Source organism: Heliangelus exortis, chromosome Z (genome assembly GCF_036169615.1).
Source record: "Heliangelus exortis chromosome Z, bHelExo1.hap1, whole genome shotgun sequence".
NCBI classification, from domain to species: domain Eukaryota; kingdom Metazoa; phylum Chordata; class Aves; order Apodiformes; family Trochilidae; genus Heliangelus; species Heliangelus exortis.
The window spans coordinates 51,078,039-51,097,188 of record NC_092454.1 but is presented as its reverse complement, the minus strand read 5'-3'; the positions used below and the strand labels follow the sequence as shown (position 1 = coordinate 51,097,188).

Sequence of the window (19,150 nt, the reverse complement as noted above, 5' to 3'; positions counted from 1 at the left end):
AACTTTGCTGCAGCTTTTGGGATTTTGCTCCCCAGGGCTGCTGCAGGGGAACTGGAGTGGAAGTGCAATGGGTCACTAACGGCCCAGGGGTTAGTGTCCTGGTGAGAGAACAAGGGCTCTTCTGCTCCTGTTGCATGGGCACATTCCACCCTTGGCCAGCCATCATGCTGCATAACTCTTATGAAATAGGATTGAAGACACTTCACGTGCTTGAAAGGTAGAAATAGGAGCCAGTGGGGAATTTCCTGCTGCCTGCAAGGTTGCCCAGCCAGGTGCTGTTCAGCTGCATGCAGAGGAGGAAGACAAAAGCAACAGAGAGTTAAAAATCAATTACACAGGGTCCAGGGCAAGTTGTTGTCTTCAGCCAAATTTGCGTAGTGGCTATATCTCTGCTAAGATACCTTTTCAAAGTGTGGAGCTTGAAAACCTGTTTGTCAAGAAATAACCAGTTTACAGCCTGGGTTAGTTTGTCCTGGGGCCTCAGACTGCCTGTTCTTGCTTAGCCAGCACCTCCCAGGAGTCTTGCCCAAGCACTCAGCATAGGTGGCTCTAAGTTCAACAACCGTGCTGACATTTACAACAAAAAAATTAAGCACTTAAAGAATCAGTTTTTATTTAACTTTACTTAGCTATTGTTGAGCGCTCAGTGCAGTTACCACGTCTGAGCCAAACCCCAAATTAACATCTCCTTTTGCGTAATTAAACTAAATCAATGGACTTAAGCATACTCAGTTACCACTGCACGGAGATGTTAGAAAGCTGTTAAAACCAGGTAGACTCTCATCTGTTTTGGTAGTAAGATGATTAAGAATAGAAATTAATTCTGCAATACGTAAAGAAATCAACAGCTAAAGATAATGGTTGATATGGTTTAACTAGCTGTTGACATCCAATGCCTGAGTTTGTGCTGCAGAGGCTCCTGGCCAGAAGCAAGACCCAGATGTGGGGAGCTGCTAACAGGTACCCATGAAGAAGCCATCCTCTCATTGCAGCTACTGCAAGGCTGTGTAGATTTCCCTCTGTTTAAGGGAGAAGTTAGCCAAACCCACATGTTTGACAAATTGAGCTTTATTATTAGCCATTTATTGGTGATTGTATTAAAGAACATCTAGTCAGTTGCAGTTTAGCTGGCTATGGTGAGTAGCTCAACTGTTTTCTTGTAGAGCAGCACTCAGATGCAAGCAGCATTTATCTGCACATAACCCCCCTCACTGCCTGTACGAGACTGAAAAGTCAACATTTCACTTGAGAGAAAAGCAGCATTAACACCAGGACTGTTTTATGTGAAAAAACATCTCTCTGCTCCCTGTGCAAGGAGGTCTTCCTACAGTCCTGGGCCTGGGTGATATTCCCCCATATGACTTTTGCTGTCATAGCATTTGAGGGGGTTTTAGGCTGTAGAGACCTTCCCCACCTTTCTTCCATCACCTTTTTCTCTTGCATCTTTTTCTTTTCCTCAACAATGTTAGAAAGCACTCTGAACTGTGACAGTCTCATAATGGCTTCCCAGCACTGATGTTTTAGGAATGATATGACCCGAATTTCTTTAAAAATTTTTTTCTGGAAATATCTTAATCTGCCATTATTAGCGTCTTTGTTCTTCCCTAGACTATTCACCCAAAACTGACATGTTTTACCTAACACAAGGAAGAAATCTTGCCACCTGATACGGGCTGCAGGACTGTCAAGCCTCATGATCTCTTTTAGCAACCACCAGCGCGGCACGGCTGGAGAAGCCCAATGGTGTGGATCGGGTTGCCAATATCTCTGCCTCCTGCGTAGGACCAGGGCTGTGTGCCAGCTGCCAGGCCACTGTCTCACTTGTTATTTTCCTGATGGCAGGAGTGCAATCTTAAGACAAGAAACTGTTCTGTGCAAAAGTCATTTAGAGGAAGGAAAAAAATTGATTAAAAAAACCCCCAAAAAAGTGTTCCAACTGCACCCCAAAAATCAGCCACACAAATCATGATGGGCAGTGGCAAGCACATACAAGCTTTTCCTTTTTGGGGCAAGAAGAGACTGAAGAGGGAGGGACAAGATGGAATGGGGAAAGGGTGGTAGAAAGGAATGAATTTCAGTGCGCAATTATAATCTTTGACCATTTTCTTCTGACAAGCAAATCTCTAGAGCATTTACGATCAATATGTGACAGAGTCAGCCAGAGAGGGAGAAGCAGAGGGAGATGCCACTTGAGTTGGCACACCAGATCTTAAAATAGAAAAGCTTTCAGGGAACTCAGGGTGAGCTCTTACTGCACAATATTAATTACAGCCATACCCATCCATAACAACCTCCAGTATCAGCCCCCCCACTGACTTTTTAATGTGGTTACTGGTGAAGGAAAGCAGGAAACACTAAAAACCAGCAGTGGGTCCCAATCCTGCCATTTCCCCCAGGCTCTGATTTGGGGTGAGGCTGACAGCTCTCCCCGAGGCTGCCAGTCCCTGGGGAGGCAGTACCTGTTAGTCAGCTCCTCTGCCTCCTCCGGGTCCACAGCTTCTTCTTCCTCCTCTTCCTCCTCCTCCTCCTCTTCTTCCTCTTCTTCTTCATCCCCTACGAAGGAGGAGGTCTCAGAGGCCCTGTCACACTCGGCTCTGTGATATCCCTCCATGCCCCGCTCAGCTCAGGCCTTCGCCGGTGATTTTTACCCCCGACCCTGTCCTCCACAGGGTTGCCTGCAGCAACTGTCATCCCCAGCAGCTCTCGCCTCTCCTGACTCAGGACGGTCTTTAAATAGAAGGCAGCCAAGTTACAGCCCTGAGTCTGTGCCAGTCCTGCCCTGGGTCCCAGCACCAACCAGGTGCCAGGGCGCATGGCAGAACCCAGCAGCCGCCGCCATCGCCCGCCCAGCTGCTCGGCCCCTGCCAACCGGCAGCTCCAGCAGGGCCGGGAGGCACAGGATGGGGCCTCGCAGACCCTCCCCAGCCACCTCTGGTGAATTTGGGGAGGATGGAACTGATTAAGTGGAAGGAGAGTTCTCTTACAGCCCCAGAAAAAGGTGCCTTCGGCACATTCCAAAACGAGTTCCACCCCAGAGCGTACCGAGTGCCTCAAATTTGAGCTAAAGATGTCAAATACAACTACCAGGGGATGAGCACAGGGCACATGCCTTTAGGAGTTGATATTGTTCCATAAAAGGTACCAGATGCAGTATGGGAATACATTTGAACCCCAAGATTTCTTGATGTGTTACATCACAGGACATAGCAGATTTCTCCTGTGAGTAGACTTGCACCCATTTTAATTTAAAGCAAAGACAAACTATGTTACTGTCAGTTTACATTAAGCCATGTTTACTCTTTATTATTCTGAATTTCACACAAAGTGATACACTTCACAGACAAAAATGGTACTGTTTCCCACCTGCACTAGCTGAGCGGATGATTTTTTTTTTTTTTTCAATTATTTTTACAAGAGGAGAAGAAGCACCAAAACCCTGCTTCTAAATAAAGAACAGCCAAATTATTTCAGGTATAAAATACCATATACACAGTATAACTCTACTGCCATTATTCATTTTTTTCTTTGTTTGGGTTTTTTGTTCTTCAAATAAATAGCTGGGTCCAAATTATTTTTTTTCTTTTTTTTCTAAGTACAGAATGACTCAAGCAGGTTTTTTGGCATACAAGAGCTCTCTAAATCAAAATCCTACTGAAAGATTCGCTTGAAAGTAAAATATTTCCTAAAAAGTACATGCAGACAAAACCTTTCTGCTCTCTTGACCTCTCCACTGAGATGCACAATTTACAAGACCAGAACATAATTTCTTGAAGAGGTACTTGAAACAGATACTAACTTAAACCTTAGGGTTTATCTTGAGTACAGAGACAGTGTACACAGCACAATGAAATTTAAGGTAGAGTACTTCACATTCTTTACACAATGAAGACATGAGGATTACAATCTTCTAGAAGTGCGTACAGATGAAGCACAAGTTCTGATTCAGTCTTCAGCACTGAAGAAGGCGAGTACCCTTTTACCAGAACCTCTTGAAATTATTTCCAGGCCTCATGTTCTTCCTCCTGCATTTCTCACAACTTAATCTGACCTGTAAGTTGACCAGTATAGGATATTCTTTCATGGCCTTCTTACAAGTGTCATACACTGCAAAATCAAAGAAAGATTTATATTGCACCACACAATGATTAGAGAAAACAAGACAACTATTAAAAAATCCAAATACTACAAAGCAAACGCGATATAACCCAGAGCAAGCAGAGTCTGTTAAATCAAGAGTGACATTCTCATTAAATTCACCAACAAATATACTATGAATTTAGTTCACTGACTCAAGTTTAAGTAAAGCACTGATTTCAAATAAGCATTTGGGATGGAATTCACAAACACTAACTTAAGGTTATGTACAAGTCATCTTACATCCTTTCACCATGGATGCCCATTCCTCCCAAATAACCATGTCACCCTTCCATGTCACCCTTCAATATGAATCTTAAAATAGGTTTATATTTATATTTTAAATATACAGGTTTATATAGTTCTTTGCAAGGGATTTCTTAAAAGGCTCTCACACTGTCAGAACACTTTAAGGTTCAGAGAGTACACTTACACAATCACATTTTAGGAGAAGTGAGAGGAAGAGAACTAGAAGAGAAATTTCAGGTTTCACAGTATGCAGCCTATGCCAGTCTGGGACAACTGTGACTGAATGGGAAGGTCTTGCTAATGTTTGGTCCTGCCATACATCTCTGAGCCTGTTAATTAAAAACACTGCTACTGCTAGAAGACTAAGGAGAGTTCTAAAAATCCTAGGTGAGGCACTACTAGTTTCTGACATTATATAAGGTGAGAACTGACAGGGAAATCCACTGCCAAAAGGAGTACTCAAAATTAGTCCTAAAATAACAGCTGAACTAAAGCATTTTTTTTTTCAAGGTGGTAAAAAGCCTCAGAGAAGCTAGCATCTTGCACACATTGCTGAAACATTGGTATGCTCTGTAAAACACCTTTTACCAAAGGTCTTTCAGAAAAAAAAATCATGCTAGGATGAATGCCAAAGGATAGGTGTTTGATGCTGAGGATGTTTGTGCTAACACTAAGATTTATGATGGCCATTAGAGGATTTCTCGCTCTGGATACCAGCCCAGAGGAGATGAAAATCCAGGTCATTAAGCTTCTGAACAACTTCAGACTATGCAGAACTGAATGGAAAGTTAAGTTCAGTTCCTACTAGCTCTCCCCAAACCATTTATTTTGCAGTATTTTATCTCAACATTTCTGTCAAAAGTTGCAGCTCACCGTTTAACAAATAGTATTATGTTCACTCACCATTGTTCCAGTTGTCTGGAGCTTCAGTGGAAAATGGAGCTGTCCATGCTTGCCCTGGCAGGAGAATAGTGCATGACATCTAGTGAAATTTTCCAAATCTCTCAGAATATTTTCTAATATGCAAAAGCACTGCCACTTTCCATGCTTTTGCTAGACTACCCACTAGCTTTTTTGCTAAAAGCTAAATGAAGTTAACACCATCTTGCCGCTCAGGTAGCACTGGAAAGCTTTCTATTTTTAGAGAGGTTGTGACAAAAAGGTCTTTCCCCCAACAATTCAGAAAACTTCTATCTCAACTTTATATTTCTGATTATAAATGTAGTTTATCAGAAGTACATAAAATCTGGAAAGAAAACAGCAAAAGGATTTTTTTGAAAGACCCAGGCCATTGTGGCTACAGATCTTGGCTTGAATTAAAATGACAGCTGAGTTATTAGGTCAGTTTTTAGAGAACTGCAAGGAGGTACCACATTTTTTTTAATGTCTATTTTAAAACAGTTAAGACAACAGCTTCAAACGTAAAGCAATAATTTTAAGGTATGAGGTATCTTGACATCTTATGTAATGCAATGCAAACTCGCAAGAGACAGACACGTAATGTTTTGTGCCTCTCACCCGGCTCACTTGAAATACATTTTTGCCAAATTTGAACATGTATGCCTCTTCCTGGTTATCCCACCTTGGGAAAGCTTTACATTTTCTAGTTAAAGAGATGGCCAGCACCTTTTTTTTAAAAAAGAGCAGACCTCCCTTATCCCCAAAATCCAATTAGCACTTGTGGGTCATCTTTGAATCCAGACACCATCCAGTACTAAAAACTTTCACTTTTTGTAAAGCAAATGAGTATTTCAAGCAAGACCAAGCCTACCATCCTGTAAAGAGGAAGGGCAATTAAGAGGCAACACAGGCATGGAGAGACAATATTTTAGATGATTGCTAGAGTAAGATTAAAACTGAAAGACTGTTTTAATTGTAAAAGAAGCTGTTTTAAGAAGCAAGTGAAAATCTTACATAGACTAGGTGATGATAAAGTGTATAGTAAGTAATCTCACAGCAGGCACATACAATTTCTGGAACAAATCAAAAAACTTGACATAAATTGGAACTTACAGGTTTGCATGAGAAAATGCTTGTTATTTTACACAGTTATAGGGGTTTTCACAATTGTGTTACAGACAGCAACAGATGAGAGACTTTTACCTGTATGCAGACACAGAGGAGAATAGCCACAAAGAAGTTTAATTTTCAAGAGAGCATTTCCTTTTCTACTTAATTATAGGAAATATTTTAATTAGGCAGTACAAAATAACAAACTAGAAAAATAAACTACATGTTTCATATATAAATTTTATTCCAATGGCCACCATACAAAATATTAAACTTTAATAAAAATAAAAATTTGACATCAATGCTAAGTAGAATTCTAACAATTCATATCATCAATAGCAAATATACAAGAGGCACAAATTGTGCTACAGCAGGTCTAAAAGAGGGCTCACAACTTTAATTTGGGAAATGTAAAATTTTCAAGATCACTTATTTAAATTTGATTTACAGTAGCTGACCAATTTACAAATATTTACACAAAAACTAGACATAAGCACATCTTTCTGTAACAGTGATGGGGTTGTGGGATGTTTTGGTGTTGGTTAGGTTTTTTTTTTGGTTCCTTGTTAATTTTTCTGTTTTAACGAGACATCACAACTACTCCAAGTATGTAAGAGGAACCACTAGAATGTACCTTGCCTGTGAATATGAAACATTGATGGATACTGATCTATCCTTTCTTATTTAAACTTCTTTGTAGTAGAATTGTTGCTTGAAAATTCTGTATCAGTTCTCGATACTCAGAACACCACCAACTATACTCTCTCTTAATTTACATAAACTTGCTTGTTGTTCCATGTAAAAGGGAAATAAAAATGGAAAGTGCCTTGTTGAGCAAAAGTGCTTATGGCAGTTGGGCTGATATAAAGCACGAACTGTCTGCTCAGGAAAAAGGGGGTACTGGGTGCAGTGCCTTAAGGGCATAGTCAGACTTGCTCATAGTTTAGCTCTGAATGTCTGTGTGTCATGGTTAAATACATCCAAATAAATTATTATACAAATTATGGAAACAACAGGTCAGTATATTCCCATCATTTCATTAAAATTGATTCATTCTTGTAGCTTGTGTTTCTTTAAGTAAATAATGCGTGTATTTTCAGACAAAATGTCTCTAATGGAACAGGCATATTAAGACATGTTGAAAACAAAATGTGAAATCTTTCTTAAAAAGGTGCCTTAACAAAAAATTTAGGGAAAATCGTGTCTTAAAAACAACAGGGACACTGCATCCTGATTTGGATATCATTTCAGTAGGATCCAGTAAGAAGAAAGTGGAAGAAGTTTATCTTTTCTGTATTGTTGTTCTTAAAGGTAATATAAAGTTCAGGTCTTTCTTGTCTCGTAATACCTGCCAAGACTGGAGGAAAAAAAAGTAAGAAGTTTTAAAAGAATGAATATATTTACCACTAATATTTAAATATAATTGCAAGGAGTAACCCTCACAGACCCAAAGAAATGAGGTTGATACATTTTCCTTCTTGATAAGTGGAGGGCTTTGCTTTTGGCTTTGTTTTTATTTCTTTTATATCCTAATGTGAATTCCAGAACACACCTGTTGGGTCATGAACCTGCAAATAACTGCAAGGACACTCACGTAATTACACAGAACTCATTTAAACCACAAAGTGTGATGAAAACCACAGAAAGAATTATCTGTCAAGGGCAATGAGACAAATGGATTCCTTCGGCTTCCTAGAAAAGTTCACAATAAATACTTGCAATTTTAAACAACTGTCATTCCTTATGGTCCCTAGTAGAGAGGAAATTTTATCAGAGCCAGGCTTCCAGACAGTAAGGATCAAAAAATTTGCTTTTACATTTTTTAGGCACACAGGTTTGAAAGCAATTTGTTAAGCAAAAACTCTGAACTGGAAAGTTCACCCTGATTTCACAGAACAGTGAGATAGCCCAAACTACTTTTTTGCAAACCACTGCTTTAGTTGATTTGCTTTAGCAGATTGACAAAATCAAATATTTTATGTAAAACTATGTGAACAGTTCAACATTTTGTACACTAACATGGTTAAATAGAGAGAAAACGACATTTTCAACAGAACAAAAATGCAGAAAAGTTATCCTTTTCTGACCAAGGCAACAGCTTATAGAATTTGTATTGAATCAATGCTAAACACCTGGCATTGTTTTCCTTTTTGCTGGAAAAACCCTTAAAATATTTAAGGATTTGATTAATTGGAATAAACAGGAGCCTCTAATGAGAGCATAACAGGGAATTCTAATGGGTTAAACCCAGGATCCAGTTCTGTACACTAATCCCTAGTTAAAACTACATTAAGAACAGTCAGAGATCCCAGTAAAATAGAGATACTATTTAAAAAAAAAACATACGTTCTATTAGAAAAAAAAATTTAAATAGTATAAATCATAAAAAATATTCATAACACAAACATCAGGAACAGGCACGTTAAATTAGCAGCATTTGTATAAAGTGATTGCAATACTTAAATAAGTAGTTTTTACCTGGAGAAACTCATCTCTGATAATATTGAACTTCTGTTTTTCATGTACAGCTCTAGCAGTATTTGTCCCATCAAAGGGCTCTGCAAGAACACACACAAAATTTAGAAGGCCTAAATAACCTAGAGCTAGGGTGTCTTCACTGTAAGAGCAAGTAATCAAACAAAACCCAGAAGAGACAATATATCTTTGCTTCCCAAGAGTGTTTCGAGTGGATGATTCTATTTGCTTTCCAGTCTTAATTTCTACAGAACATTGATACAAAAAAGCACCAAAAAAAAATCCTGAATGGTCTAACAGTATGTGATCTATAATAAAGTCACAGTATTACAGCTATTGAAGCACACTATAACCATGCTGGATTTATACATCAGTAATTATTTTCTCCTGTTTAATATATTGTGATGACATTGCAGAATGTGATTTTGCATATTAGAATGTTTTGAAACTTACTTCACTTATGACTCAGAACTATCCATTGTAGATTCATCTCATTCAACAGCTTCTCAGTAAAATACCAGGAACTCAGAAAAATATTGTATCTTTTTATAGAAGTATTAACTGCTGTAAAAATATATCTTACCAGTACATACCTATTGTACAATTCTTATTTGTAAGTTAACAATTCGGGGCTTCCACTTTCTAACAGAATTTAAATTTAAATTTAAGTTTATGTGATGCTTTCCCTTTTTTTCCCCCCTACCATAAGTAATGCTTTGGAACTTTTTGTGTTAATTGAAGGATGAAAAAAGTCAAAACATTAAAGCAATAGATGCTAAAAAAACTAAAATGCAGAAACTATTATGATACACTACGAAACAGACCTCCTAGTCTTTTTTCCCCATATGAGATAACTGCTTACGTAACATGCCATATTTCACAGTGGCAGAATGTATTAAAGTCAAGGGCCACAGAAGTATTTGCTAGATATGGCAACTTTTTTGTTTAGTTCATTATGAATAGCTTTTATTCAAATAGGGACATATAGTAACATAAAACATTAAACTGACATCAGAAGCACTTATATCGCTACAGAATCACAGAATAGTAAGGTTGGACAATACCTTTAAGACCATCAAGTTATCCTAACACTGCCTAGGCCACCACTAAACCATGTCCTTAAGCACTGAATCTACATGTCATTTAAATACCTCCAGGAAGGGTTACTCCACCACCTCTCTGGGCAGCCTGTTGCAGCACCTGATTTCTCTTTCAGTAAAGAAATTTTTGCCAATATCCCACCTAGACCTCTCCTGGCACAACTTCAGGCCATTTCCTCTTGTCCTTGTTGCTTGTTGCATCACTCGTTGCTTGGCAGAGGAGACCGACATCCGCCTCGCCCCAACCTCCTTTCAGATAGTTCAAGAGAGTGATCAGGTTTCTACCTCAACCTCCTTTTCTTCACACTAAACAATGCCAGCTCTCTCAGATGCTCCTCGTAAGATTTGTGCTCCAGACCCTTCACCAGCTTCTACAGACATGCTCTAGGACCTGGAGTGTTTTCTTGTAGTGAGGGACTAAAAAAATGAAAACTAAAGCCTTGCCAGTGCTCTGTACAGTATATTATGGAGACTGGAATGCTAAATTTGGAACATGCTCCATGGGATTGGCTTTTCATTTCTGCAAGCTGTTTAAAGAAATTTTTTCATGCAATTAACATTGGATTTGTCAGGTTTCTGAAATGCTTCTTTTTAAAATGCCTGTAGTAGGCATTTACAGGCAGATTTATTTAACTTCAGAATGCATCATACATCCAGACTGGAACAGAAAAACTAGCAAGAAAATTAAAAAAGGCATAAAGTCCTCTAACTTCCATGCATAATTTGACAAGGTGACCTACTGCCACTAAGAATTCCACGTCCCCTACCATGTGGAACAGCGCAGCATTTCTGTTGTGTCTTAAATGTGATGCTAATTGCTTCTTTAATTCTAGGATCTTCATGCACTTTATGCTGAATGAAGACATAAATATTTTTATAGCAATGAGAGCAAAGATGTATAATCTTCTGAAACCATCAGTAGAAAAAATGGTGCGCTAGTCACAAAAGCTGACTCACATCTTCCCTTTACTCTTCCTGCATATTTACTGTCAAAAGACAAACTCATAGCCTGAAGTGAAGCAAGAATTTTGCAATCAACTAGTATTTACACCACTACATTTTCTAACCATCTCAACAGTGAGAGTCCGTCATTACTTATCTTGTTCACACACAGATGAGAATATTCAGAGAAAAAATACAACCTCAGCACTCATGCCTGAGGGAAAGGCTAAAGGGGATCATCCTTCCAAATGAAAATACCAGAAATCTTAAAATTTCAGAACTGCTGAAAAACAAGCTCTGAAGAACTATTTTTAGAATTATTTTTCACATGTGGATCTGAAAGATTTAGAAGTACAGGTACAAATCAGGTGCAGCTTAGACAGCCTCTCATCCAGTTTCCCTGACTATTGATTTGTCTCACAAATCACCATTTTCCAAACTTTTCCAAACTGTCTCTTTTTTCAGTAGGAGAGTGTATGATGTTATTTGATATAGACTTAATAGATTTAAATGAAAACAAGAACAGTCACTAGAAATTTAGAGCTTATGACAAGGGATGTCAATAAACACCAGCTAAAAGCAGTGTTCTCTGTATCCTCATAGTGGTAACAACCTGCCAGATTTTAAACTGTCCGAAAGGTGCATCTCTACTATATTTGTTTCTCTAACAGCAGAAATAGAAGTCAGGATGAGTTTTATAGACCAATAAAATTAAAACAAAACACATTTTTTCCCCTCATTGAGCCTAGGGGTGTGCTCAGGTGGCCAAGAAAGCCAACAGCATCCTGGCTTGCATCAGAAATAGTGTGGCCAAAAGAAGGGAAGTGACTGTACCCCTGTAATCAGTAATGGTGAGGCCACACTTTAAATCCTGGGTTCAGTTTTAGGACCCTCAGAACAAGCAAGCTGATGAAGGGTCAAGGGAACTAATTGTTCAAGAAAAGGCAGAAGGCATTGTGATTGCTTAGTTTGGAGAAGAGGAGGCTGGGGGGAGACCTTATTACTTTAACTACTTGAAAGGAGGCTGTAGTTCAGTAAGTGTTGGCCTCTTCTCCCAAGTAAATAGCACTAGTAGTAGAGGAAATGGCCAAAAGTTGCATCATTGCAGGTTTAGACTAGATATGAGGAAGATTTTACTTATTGAGAGTAGTTAGGCACTGGAATGGGCCGCCTATGGAGGTGGTGGGGTCACCATCCCTGAAGGTATTAAAAAAAAAAAAGAGTAATGAGGTACTTAAGGACACGCTCTAGTGGGCAAGGTGGTTTCTTCTGGGTTGATGGACTCTGATCTTAGAGGTCTCTTCCAACTGTGACAGTTCTGTGATTCTGTAAACACAGTGCTACATACAGAATTATGGCAACTTGCAGGGATAAACTCATGTAATTTATTAACAAATATTTTTCAAATGCTAATAAAATATTTGCAATAATATTAATTACTGACATTTGAATTTACTAACTGGAAAATCTGACAAAGACTTGGAAACCAGAATATGCTGACATGATTAGCTACCTTTTAAAGGCTTCCTCTCAAAGTACACAGAAGTTTATTTACACACTTTGTTAACCTAGCTTAGCTCATCAGCTGGTAAAACATGAAGCCTACTTTGAGCTGAAATGGGAAACGAAAATTTTCCCTTCCAATTTAGAGGTAAAAACTTGGTATGTGAAGCCAAAACCCACTCTTGAAAAAGTCCTGGAGCACATCGTAAGAGGAAAGAATCAGGTATGTCACCTATAGTTAATTTTGCTTTTTTAATAGTGTAAATGCAAGATTCATTCTTAAGGAAAATTTGTACATAATCAAGCCTATTTGGTGCAACTTCTAAAATGCTTAATTTTGCATGCTGATATTCTACTTTCCAAGCTGACAAAAGAAAGCTGAATTACTAAGCTCCTTAGTAATGTCAAAACACCCAAGAGCTTGAAACACCTGGCCCCAGCCCTTCATCTCCTAGGAATGCTCACTGTTCATCTTACCCATGCAGATTCCCCACAACACTTGACAGGCATCAAGAGGTTCCCTTTAGAGTGCCACTGCCCAGTTCAGCCTCTATTAAGAACGCATGAGAACTTCAACTCCAAAAGGTACCCCTAGATTTACTCTCCAGTTCTGGAGGACATCACATAGTCTCTGCAGAAAATGCCCGTTCACAAATTAGCCAAAAACAGTAGCCACCCATAGGACTTGGGATGTCAGGGCATTTCTAGATCAAGAAATATCCTAAGAGAGGAATCTGGGTATGTGCACCATTTGTTTTTTCAGAAGCTCAATCTTGGCAAAACTGACAACTATTTCTGTAGAGAAGCAAAACACACACTTTCATAAAGGCCATTCCTTGTCAAAGTCCTAATCCCTGTTCCAAAAGTAACAGGGCAATGAACGCTCATGAAGAAAAGGTCAGGAGAACTATTTTTAAACATTACAGAACGTAAAGCTTCCTTCTCAAATGTTTCTGATTGGACTGTTTCCAAAACTATTCACATTGATTCAGCTTCATTTTCTACATAAATATATTACATGTGTACATTATTAAAACACAATAAGGTAAGGTCTAATTGACAGATCTATGCACTTAGTGTCTTAATGGTTAAAAATGATAAAGCAGCTTTATATTTTACCTTCTACACAAATAAATTTGTTTCTCCATTCAGTACCATCGGGTCTTGGAATAGCTTTGGCCTCACGAACTGAAATAATTTGATGGCTCCAACTAGGGAAAAGGAAAACAATTTGAAGAACTTTTAACTATTGACTCTAAAATAACAATACCAGTTTACATTAAAAACCTGACAAACTGCTACAACACAGTACTTTATTACAATGAGTAATATAGTGTAGAAATCTGATCTTTATAATTCACTTATTATATAAGAGTAAGGAATGATATGTAGGAAACAAGAAAAATTTTCCACAAACAGAAGTTTGTTTATGAAAACACCTGTAAAACAGCACATTATAGGTATCCATCAGAAGACTAATTCACAACAGAGTATTTTTTTTCAAAAAAGTGTCACCTTTAATATGGACACCTAGATTTCTTTCCAAGTTCAAAAGAAATGATAGCCTCAAATCTGCCTTTCAGAAGTTTCCATAAGGAGAAAAGGAATGTAAGTGCAGATGGAAGTCACACAGTGCACTCCATTAAAAAATATTCAATAGTATAAAAATATATAATAGAATCCTGGAATGGCTAGGGTGGGAAGGGACCTTTAAGATCACCTAGTTCCAACCCCCCTGCATTGGCAGGAAAGCTTTCCACTGGATCAGGTTGCTCAAGGCCCCACCCAGCCTGGACTTGAACCTTTGCAGGGAGTGGGCAGCCACAGCTTCCTTGAGCAACCTGTTCCAGCATCTCACCATCCCCACAGAAAAGAATTTTCCTAATGTCTAACTTAATCTCCCCTCTTAAAAGTTGAACCATTGCCCCTTGTCCTCCTGCTGCACACCCAGCCCTACCCCAGCTTTCTTCTAGGCCCCCTTCTGATACTGGAAAGCCACTTAAGGTCACCTCAGAGTCTCCTCTTCTTCAGGCTGAACAACCCCAACTTCCTCAGCCTGGCTTCACAGGGGAGGTGCTCCAGCCCTCTGATCATTTTTGTTGCTCTCCTCTGGACACACAAAGACCTCTATGTCCTTCTTATGTTGGGGACTCCAGAACTGGGCATGGGACTCTAGATGGGGTCTCATGAGAGCAGAGCAGAGGGGGAGAATCACCTCCCTCAGCCAGCTGGCCACACTTCTTTTGATGCAGCCCAGGACATAGTTGGCTTTCTGGGCTGCAAGTGCACATCGACAGCTCATGTTAAGTCCTGGTTCACTATCACCCCTAAGTCCTTCTCAAGGCTGTCCTCAATCCTTTCTCCTCCCAGCCTGTATTTGTACATGGGATTGACTCAACCCAGGTGCAGAACCTTGCACTTGGCCTTGCTGAACTTCAGGCAGTTTGCATGATCCCACTTCTCAAGCCTGTCAAGGTCCCTCTGGATGGCATCTGTTCCCTCCAGCATGTTGGCTTCACCACACAGTTTGGTGTTGTCAGCAAACTTGCTGAGGGTGCTCTTGATTCTACTGTTCGTGTCACCAAGAAAGATGTTAAACAGCACTGGTCTGACCATCGACCCTTGAGGAACACCACTCATCCCACAGCTCCATTTGGACACAGAGCCATTGATCACAGCTCTTTGGATGTGACAAATAAAGATAGCTTGCTTACAGGCCAACATTCCTTGCACAAGGAACATATTATTAGAAAGCACCAACACTTTGCATATGCTGAATTTTAGACCCACTACAAGTGTAACAGAACAAGAACTCAAATATATTTTTTAAGATATTCTACTGATTTCTGCACTCAATTTTACAACAATAAAATGGTAGGAAGTAATCACACTGAAAAAGGAGTACCAGGCAGATTACAGGGCAATCTTTACAAAGTGCCAAGCACCTTTACCATGCTTGTCACAATAATATGCCAAATATAATGGAAACAAAAGGAAACACTTGCAGTTTTATGTTCTTAACCACCCACCCAGTTTTCAGCTGCTTTTAATGAAACCAGGAAACTACGGTATCAGTGAAACATCTGGATCATCAACAATGTATCACCATATGGCCTGAACAACTGGGACATGGAATTAGCTGGGCAGTGTGCTGCTAGCTGTGCACTGGTGTCATGTATGCTTAACATCATCTCCTGACTGAATCAATCTTTTGACATCATGCAAAAAGAGAGGATCTTGGCTGGGTGCAACTACAGTAAATCAACTAAATATCAACTGTAAATCAAAATACAGTCTACAATTCATCTGTTAAATCTGGAAGAACTTTGTGCTGTCAGCAGATGAGCTGTCATAACTGCATTAAGTCAGTGGTGATAAGACAGTTTGCACCAGCTAAAAAGTCTCATTAAATGTTCACTAACCCTGTCTTAGTAACAAAATCAGCCTGAATTAGAAATTAAATACCAATAGCAAACAATCTGTGTATCAATTTCAACCATTCTGGCTTGCACACAGTAACTCCCTTATTGACAACAAAGAAAAATTCTCTGCAAACAAATTTGCAATCCATATGTTCAAAATAACCTGTTTTTCATATCAGTTATTTCTGGTGTTACTGCTCATATTACATATGTGTTCCTCATGGAAAAAGCAAGAATTTGAAAGAAAAAGACCAGGCATTTTCAAGTGTAAGAGTATACGAATACACTAGAAATAGATTAAAAAGCTTGCATTTTCCAGAGTTCTTGTAAGTCAAAGTCACTTGCATAAACATGCTAAGATGGGTACAAATTGCAGATGTATTTAATATACCATTTTAAAAATAAATACTCCTTTAACTGAGCAATTCTAGCCTGAGGAAAGCCATGAACAACTGAGTTTTATATTTTTGTCACAGTAACATAACCAATCTTTTATCATGTTGAAATACAACTTAATCAATGATCTTAAACAACTGTTATGTAACTTGGAACAATAAATTAAGATAAGTACAGTCACAAAGGACAATCTCTAGGTTCCTTAGCAGTAACTGCAGGGGAGCAAGGCCCTGCTTCAAGGTCTTGCTCTGTAAAGAGACAGCCAAGCGAAAACCTGCTGCCTTCACTCACAGGCACAGAAATGAAATCAGACACTCCCTCCAGAGGGCCTGGTAAACACAGACCAGTTTCCAAATACTTTCTTTTGAGAACACCTCCTTACATTTCTTACTTGGTCACATTCATGGTGTGATCAGCAGACCTTTTGGTAGTTTGAAACACTTAAAAGTTAAAATGGAGTTGTAAGTGTAGTTTTAGTCAGCTGTATCATGAAATCTATGCAGACTTAACTCTTCAGAGCCAGCTAATTATACAACCGTGTCAGCAAATCAAGCCTTGCCATACATAGTCTGTAAGCATCAACATAGTCATATGCATCAACTTACAAACCAAATTTCTGGTAAGGTATGAGGGGGAAAAAAAATTACTTCCTATGGACACACCAAAAATCCTAGAGAAGGACTGTGGAATATGCAGTATTTCAATACGTGGTGATCAACAACTTTCTGAAAGAGGTTATATTCCAAACAAATCAAATTAAAAGTGGGGAGGGAAAAAAATCACAACACAAGAAGAAAAACTTATTCCTGGCTGCACAGCATACAAGGTTCATGCTTCTTTCTTTGTACCATTCCTGTTTCTTCCTTTTTAAGGTCCCATCCTGCTCTAAATACTACATGAAAGAAAATGAAACATAGATTTTAACGGAAATACCTACTGGCACTTGCTAGACAGAGGGAGAAGTTTAAAACAATGTATCTCCATCTTCATTTCATCTACCTGATCAATATGTGTCAAATGGCTAATCTGTTAAGCATTCTAGGGAGGTGGCATCAATGATTCATTCTGTCCAAAATTATTATCTTTACACATGATCTGAACATACTTGATTGCATACTGATCTTTCAGCAAAACACATCCCATATATCAAATCTGGCAGTCCTGTGTTCCCCTCCATAGAAGCAATCTACAAGAGTCACTTTATGAAAACCAAGGCGTATTTTCTTCACTAACCTTTTCATCAAACACATTACAGTTCAATAGCAGAAGTTCTCTGGCACAGTACGGGCCATTTTAAGGTAACCTAACTTAATAGTCAAAAAATCTGAAGTATAATCTCAGCATTTTCATACATAAACCCACTAGTAAATGTTTTATAGGGAAAGATTAAAAAAAAATTGTAACAGCAATGAGAATATTCATCACATTCAGGAGCAAAATACTAGTTCACCCATGGGAGGCAGAATTAACAGTGTCCTGTGTCTTGTTTTTTTAACTCTTACTCTCATTCCCACCTATAACAGTCTCTCGATCAGCAATCTCAAGATAACAGACACTGTGGATAGTGGACACTGCTTCTTTTCACTGGCTGGCTATCTTCCCCACACAATTGTTTAAACATTGTGTTCTGCTCTCCCTTCCCTAGCACTGGCATTAATTGGGGTTCCTCTCCTCCAGCCAATTACCAGTTTTTATGAAACTACATGTAATTTTAGTGCTGGGACACAAACCCTATTCCTTTCAAACAGGACTTATAGTTGTCAGGGATACACAGATTGTCAAGTAAACAGTACATCTGACTAAGTTTTATTTCTGTAGCAAAAAGGATTAAAAATAATATAATATAAATAATATATATGAGGCATTAGGTGCCTCATTTCCTGGTAAGAATTCTCAGCTATTTAACATTTTCAGCAGAGCAACTCCAATGACTATTTTTCACAGGGCATTGCTTTTGAGTTTTCCTTGGATTTTAGTTTTTTGGGGTTTTTTTTTTTGTTTGTTTGGTTGGTTGATTTTTCTTGTAGGGTTTTTGTTATTTATATGTTTTATAAAAAGTATCACCAGGCACATGTTTACACTAAACAAACAGGAAACACAAGCCAGATATTCTTTGTTTCTTTTCTTCCCTTGACACCAATACCTATCCTATCTTCATTGTCAACTTTTTCAAGCTTTGCTTAACTAGAAGCATTCCTGTGCATCTCTGATTAAATTTAGGAAACATTAAAGGACATAGAGATCTTTGATCATGCCCAGAGGAGAGTCACTGGAATGATCAGAGGGTTGGAGCACCTCTCCTGTGAAGCCAGGCTGAGGAAGTTGGGGTTGTTCAGCCTGGAGAAGAGGAGGCTCCAAGGTGATCCTATAGCAATCTTACAGTATCTGAAGGGGCCTACAAGAAAGCTGGGGTAGGGGTTTCTACATGAGTGTATAGTGAGAGGACAAAGGAAATGGTTTCAATTGTGAAAGAGGGGAGATTAAAGTTAGACATTAGAAAAAAATTCTTTTCTGTGGGGATGGTGAGATGCTGGAACAGGCTGTCCAAAGTTGTGGCTTTACCCTTCCTGGAAGTGTTCAAGGACAGGTTGGATGGGGCCTTGAGCAACCTAATCCAGTGGTGGGTGTCTCTGCCCATGCAGGGAAGTTGGAGCTTGGTGATCTTTAAGGTCCCTTCCTACCCTTTTTGATTCTATTTTGAAATTTACTTTCATATATGAGAGATTGACATTATACAAAGTATAGTAAAGGATGCATTTAGCACATACATGAAGAACTTGACAATACCATCCTGCAGTATCTTTTAAGTTAGCAAAAAGCACCTTGCCAGCAGAAAAGACATCTACTCAACAGAAACCTTCAGGACAAAACAACATTCTTTTATCTCAGAGTCAGGCTTAAGCAGGCACAAAGTACAAT

General features: G+C 38.9%; 2 protein-coding genes across 13 annotated transcripts in view; both read right to left on the bottom strand.

Annotated features, from left to right (window-relative positions):
• The window catches only part of CMYA5 (cardiomyopathy associated 5), a 47,983-nt gene extending 45,264 nt beyond the window's left edge, over nt 1–2,719 (bottom strand). For both annotated transcript variants that reach the window (XM_071731737.1, XM_071731738.1), the window contains exon 1: nt 2,460–2,719. In XM_071731737.1, the coding sequence (XP_071587838.1) occupies nt 2,460–2,611 (152 nt within the window). In that variant the 5' untranslated portion in view covers nt 2,612–2,719. The remainder of the gene's footprint in view (nt 1–2,459) is intronic.
• A 557-nt stretch (nt 2,720–3,276) lies between these two features.
• Nucleotides 3,277–19,150, bottom strand: part of TENT2 (terminal nucleotidyltransferase 2) — a 46,778-nt gene continuing 30,904 nt past the window's right edge. For 2 of the 11 annotated variants that reach the window (XM_071732241.1, XM_071732242.1), the window contains exons 13-16: nt 13,533–13,624; nt 8,872–8,951; nt 5,287–7,750; nt 3,277–4,104 (exon numbers count right to left, since the gene is read on the bottom strand). In XM_071732241.1, the coding sequence (XP_071588342.1) occupies nt 7,676–7,750; nt 8,872–8,951; nt 13,533–13,624 (247 nt within the window). In that variant the 3' untranslated portion in view covers nt 3,277–4,104; nt 5,287–7,675. Of the gene's footprint in view, nt 4,105–4,541; nt 4,713–5,286; nt 7,751–8,871; nt 8,952–13,532; nt 13,625–19,150 lie in introns of those variants that run through there. The other 9 variants (XM_071732238.1, XM_071732239.1, XM_071732247.1 and 6 more) reach the window with 8 other exon arrangements.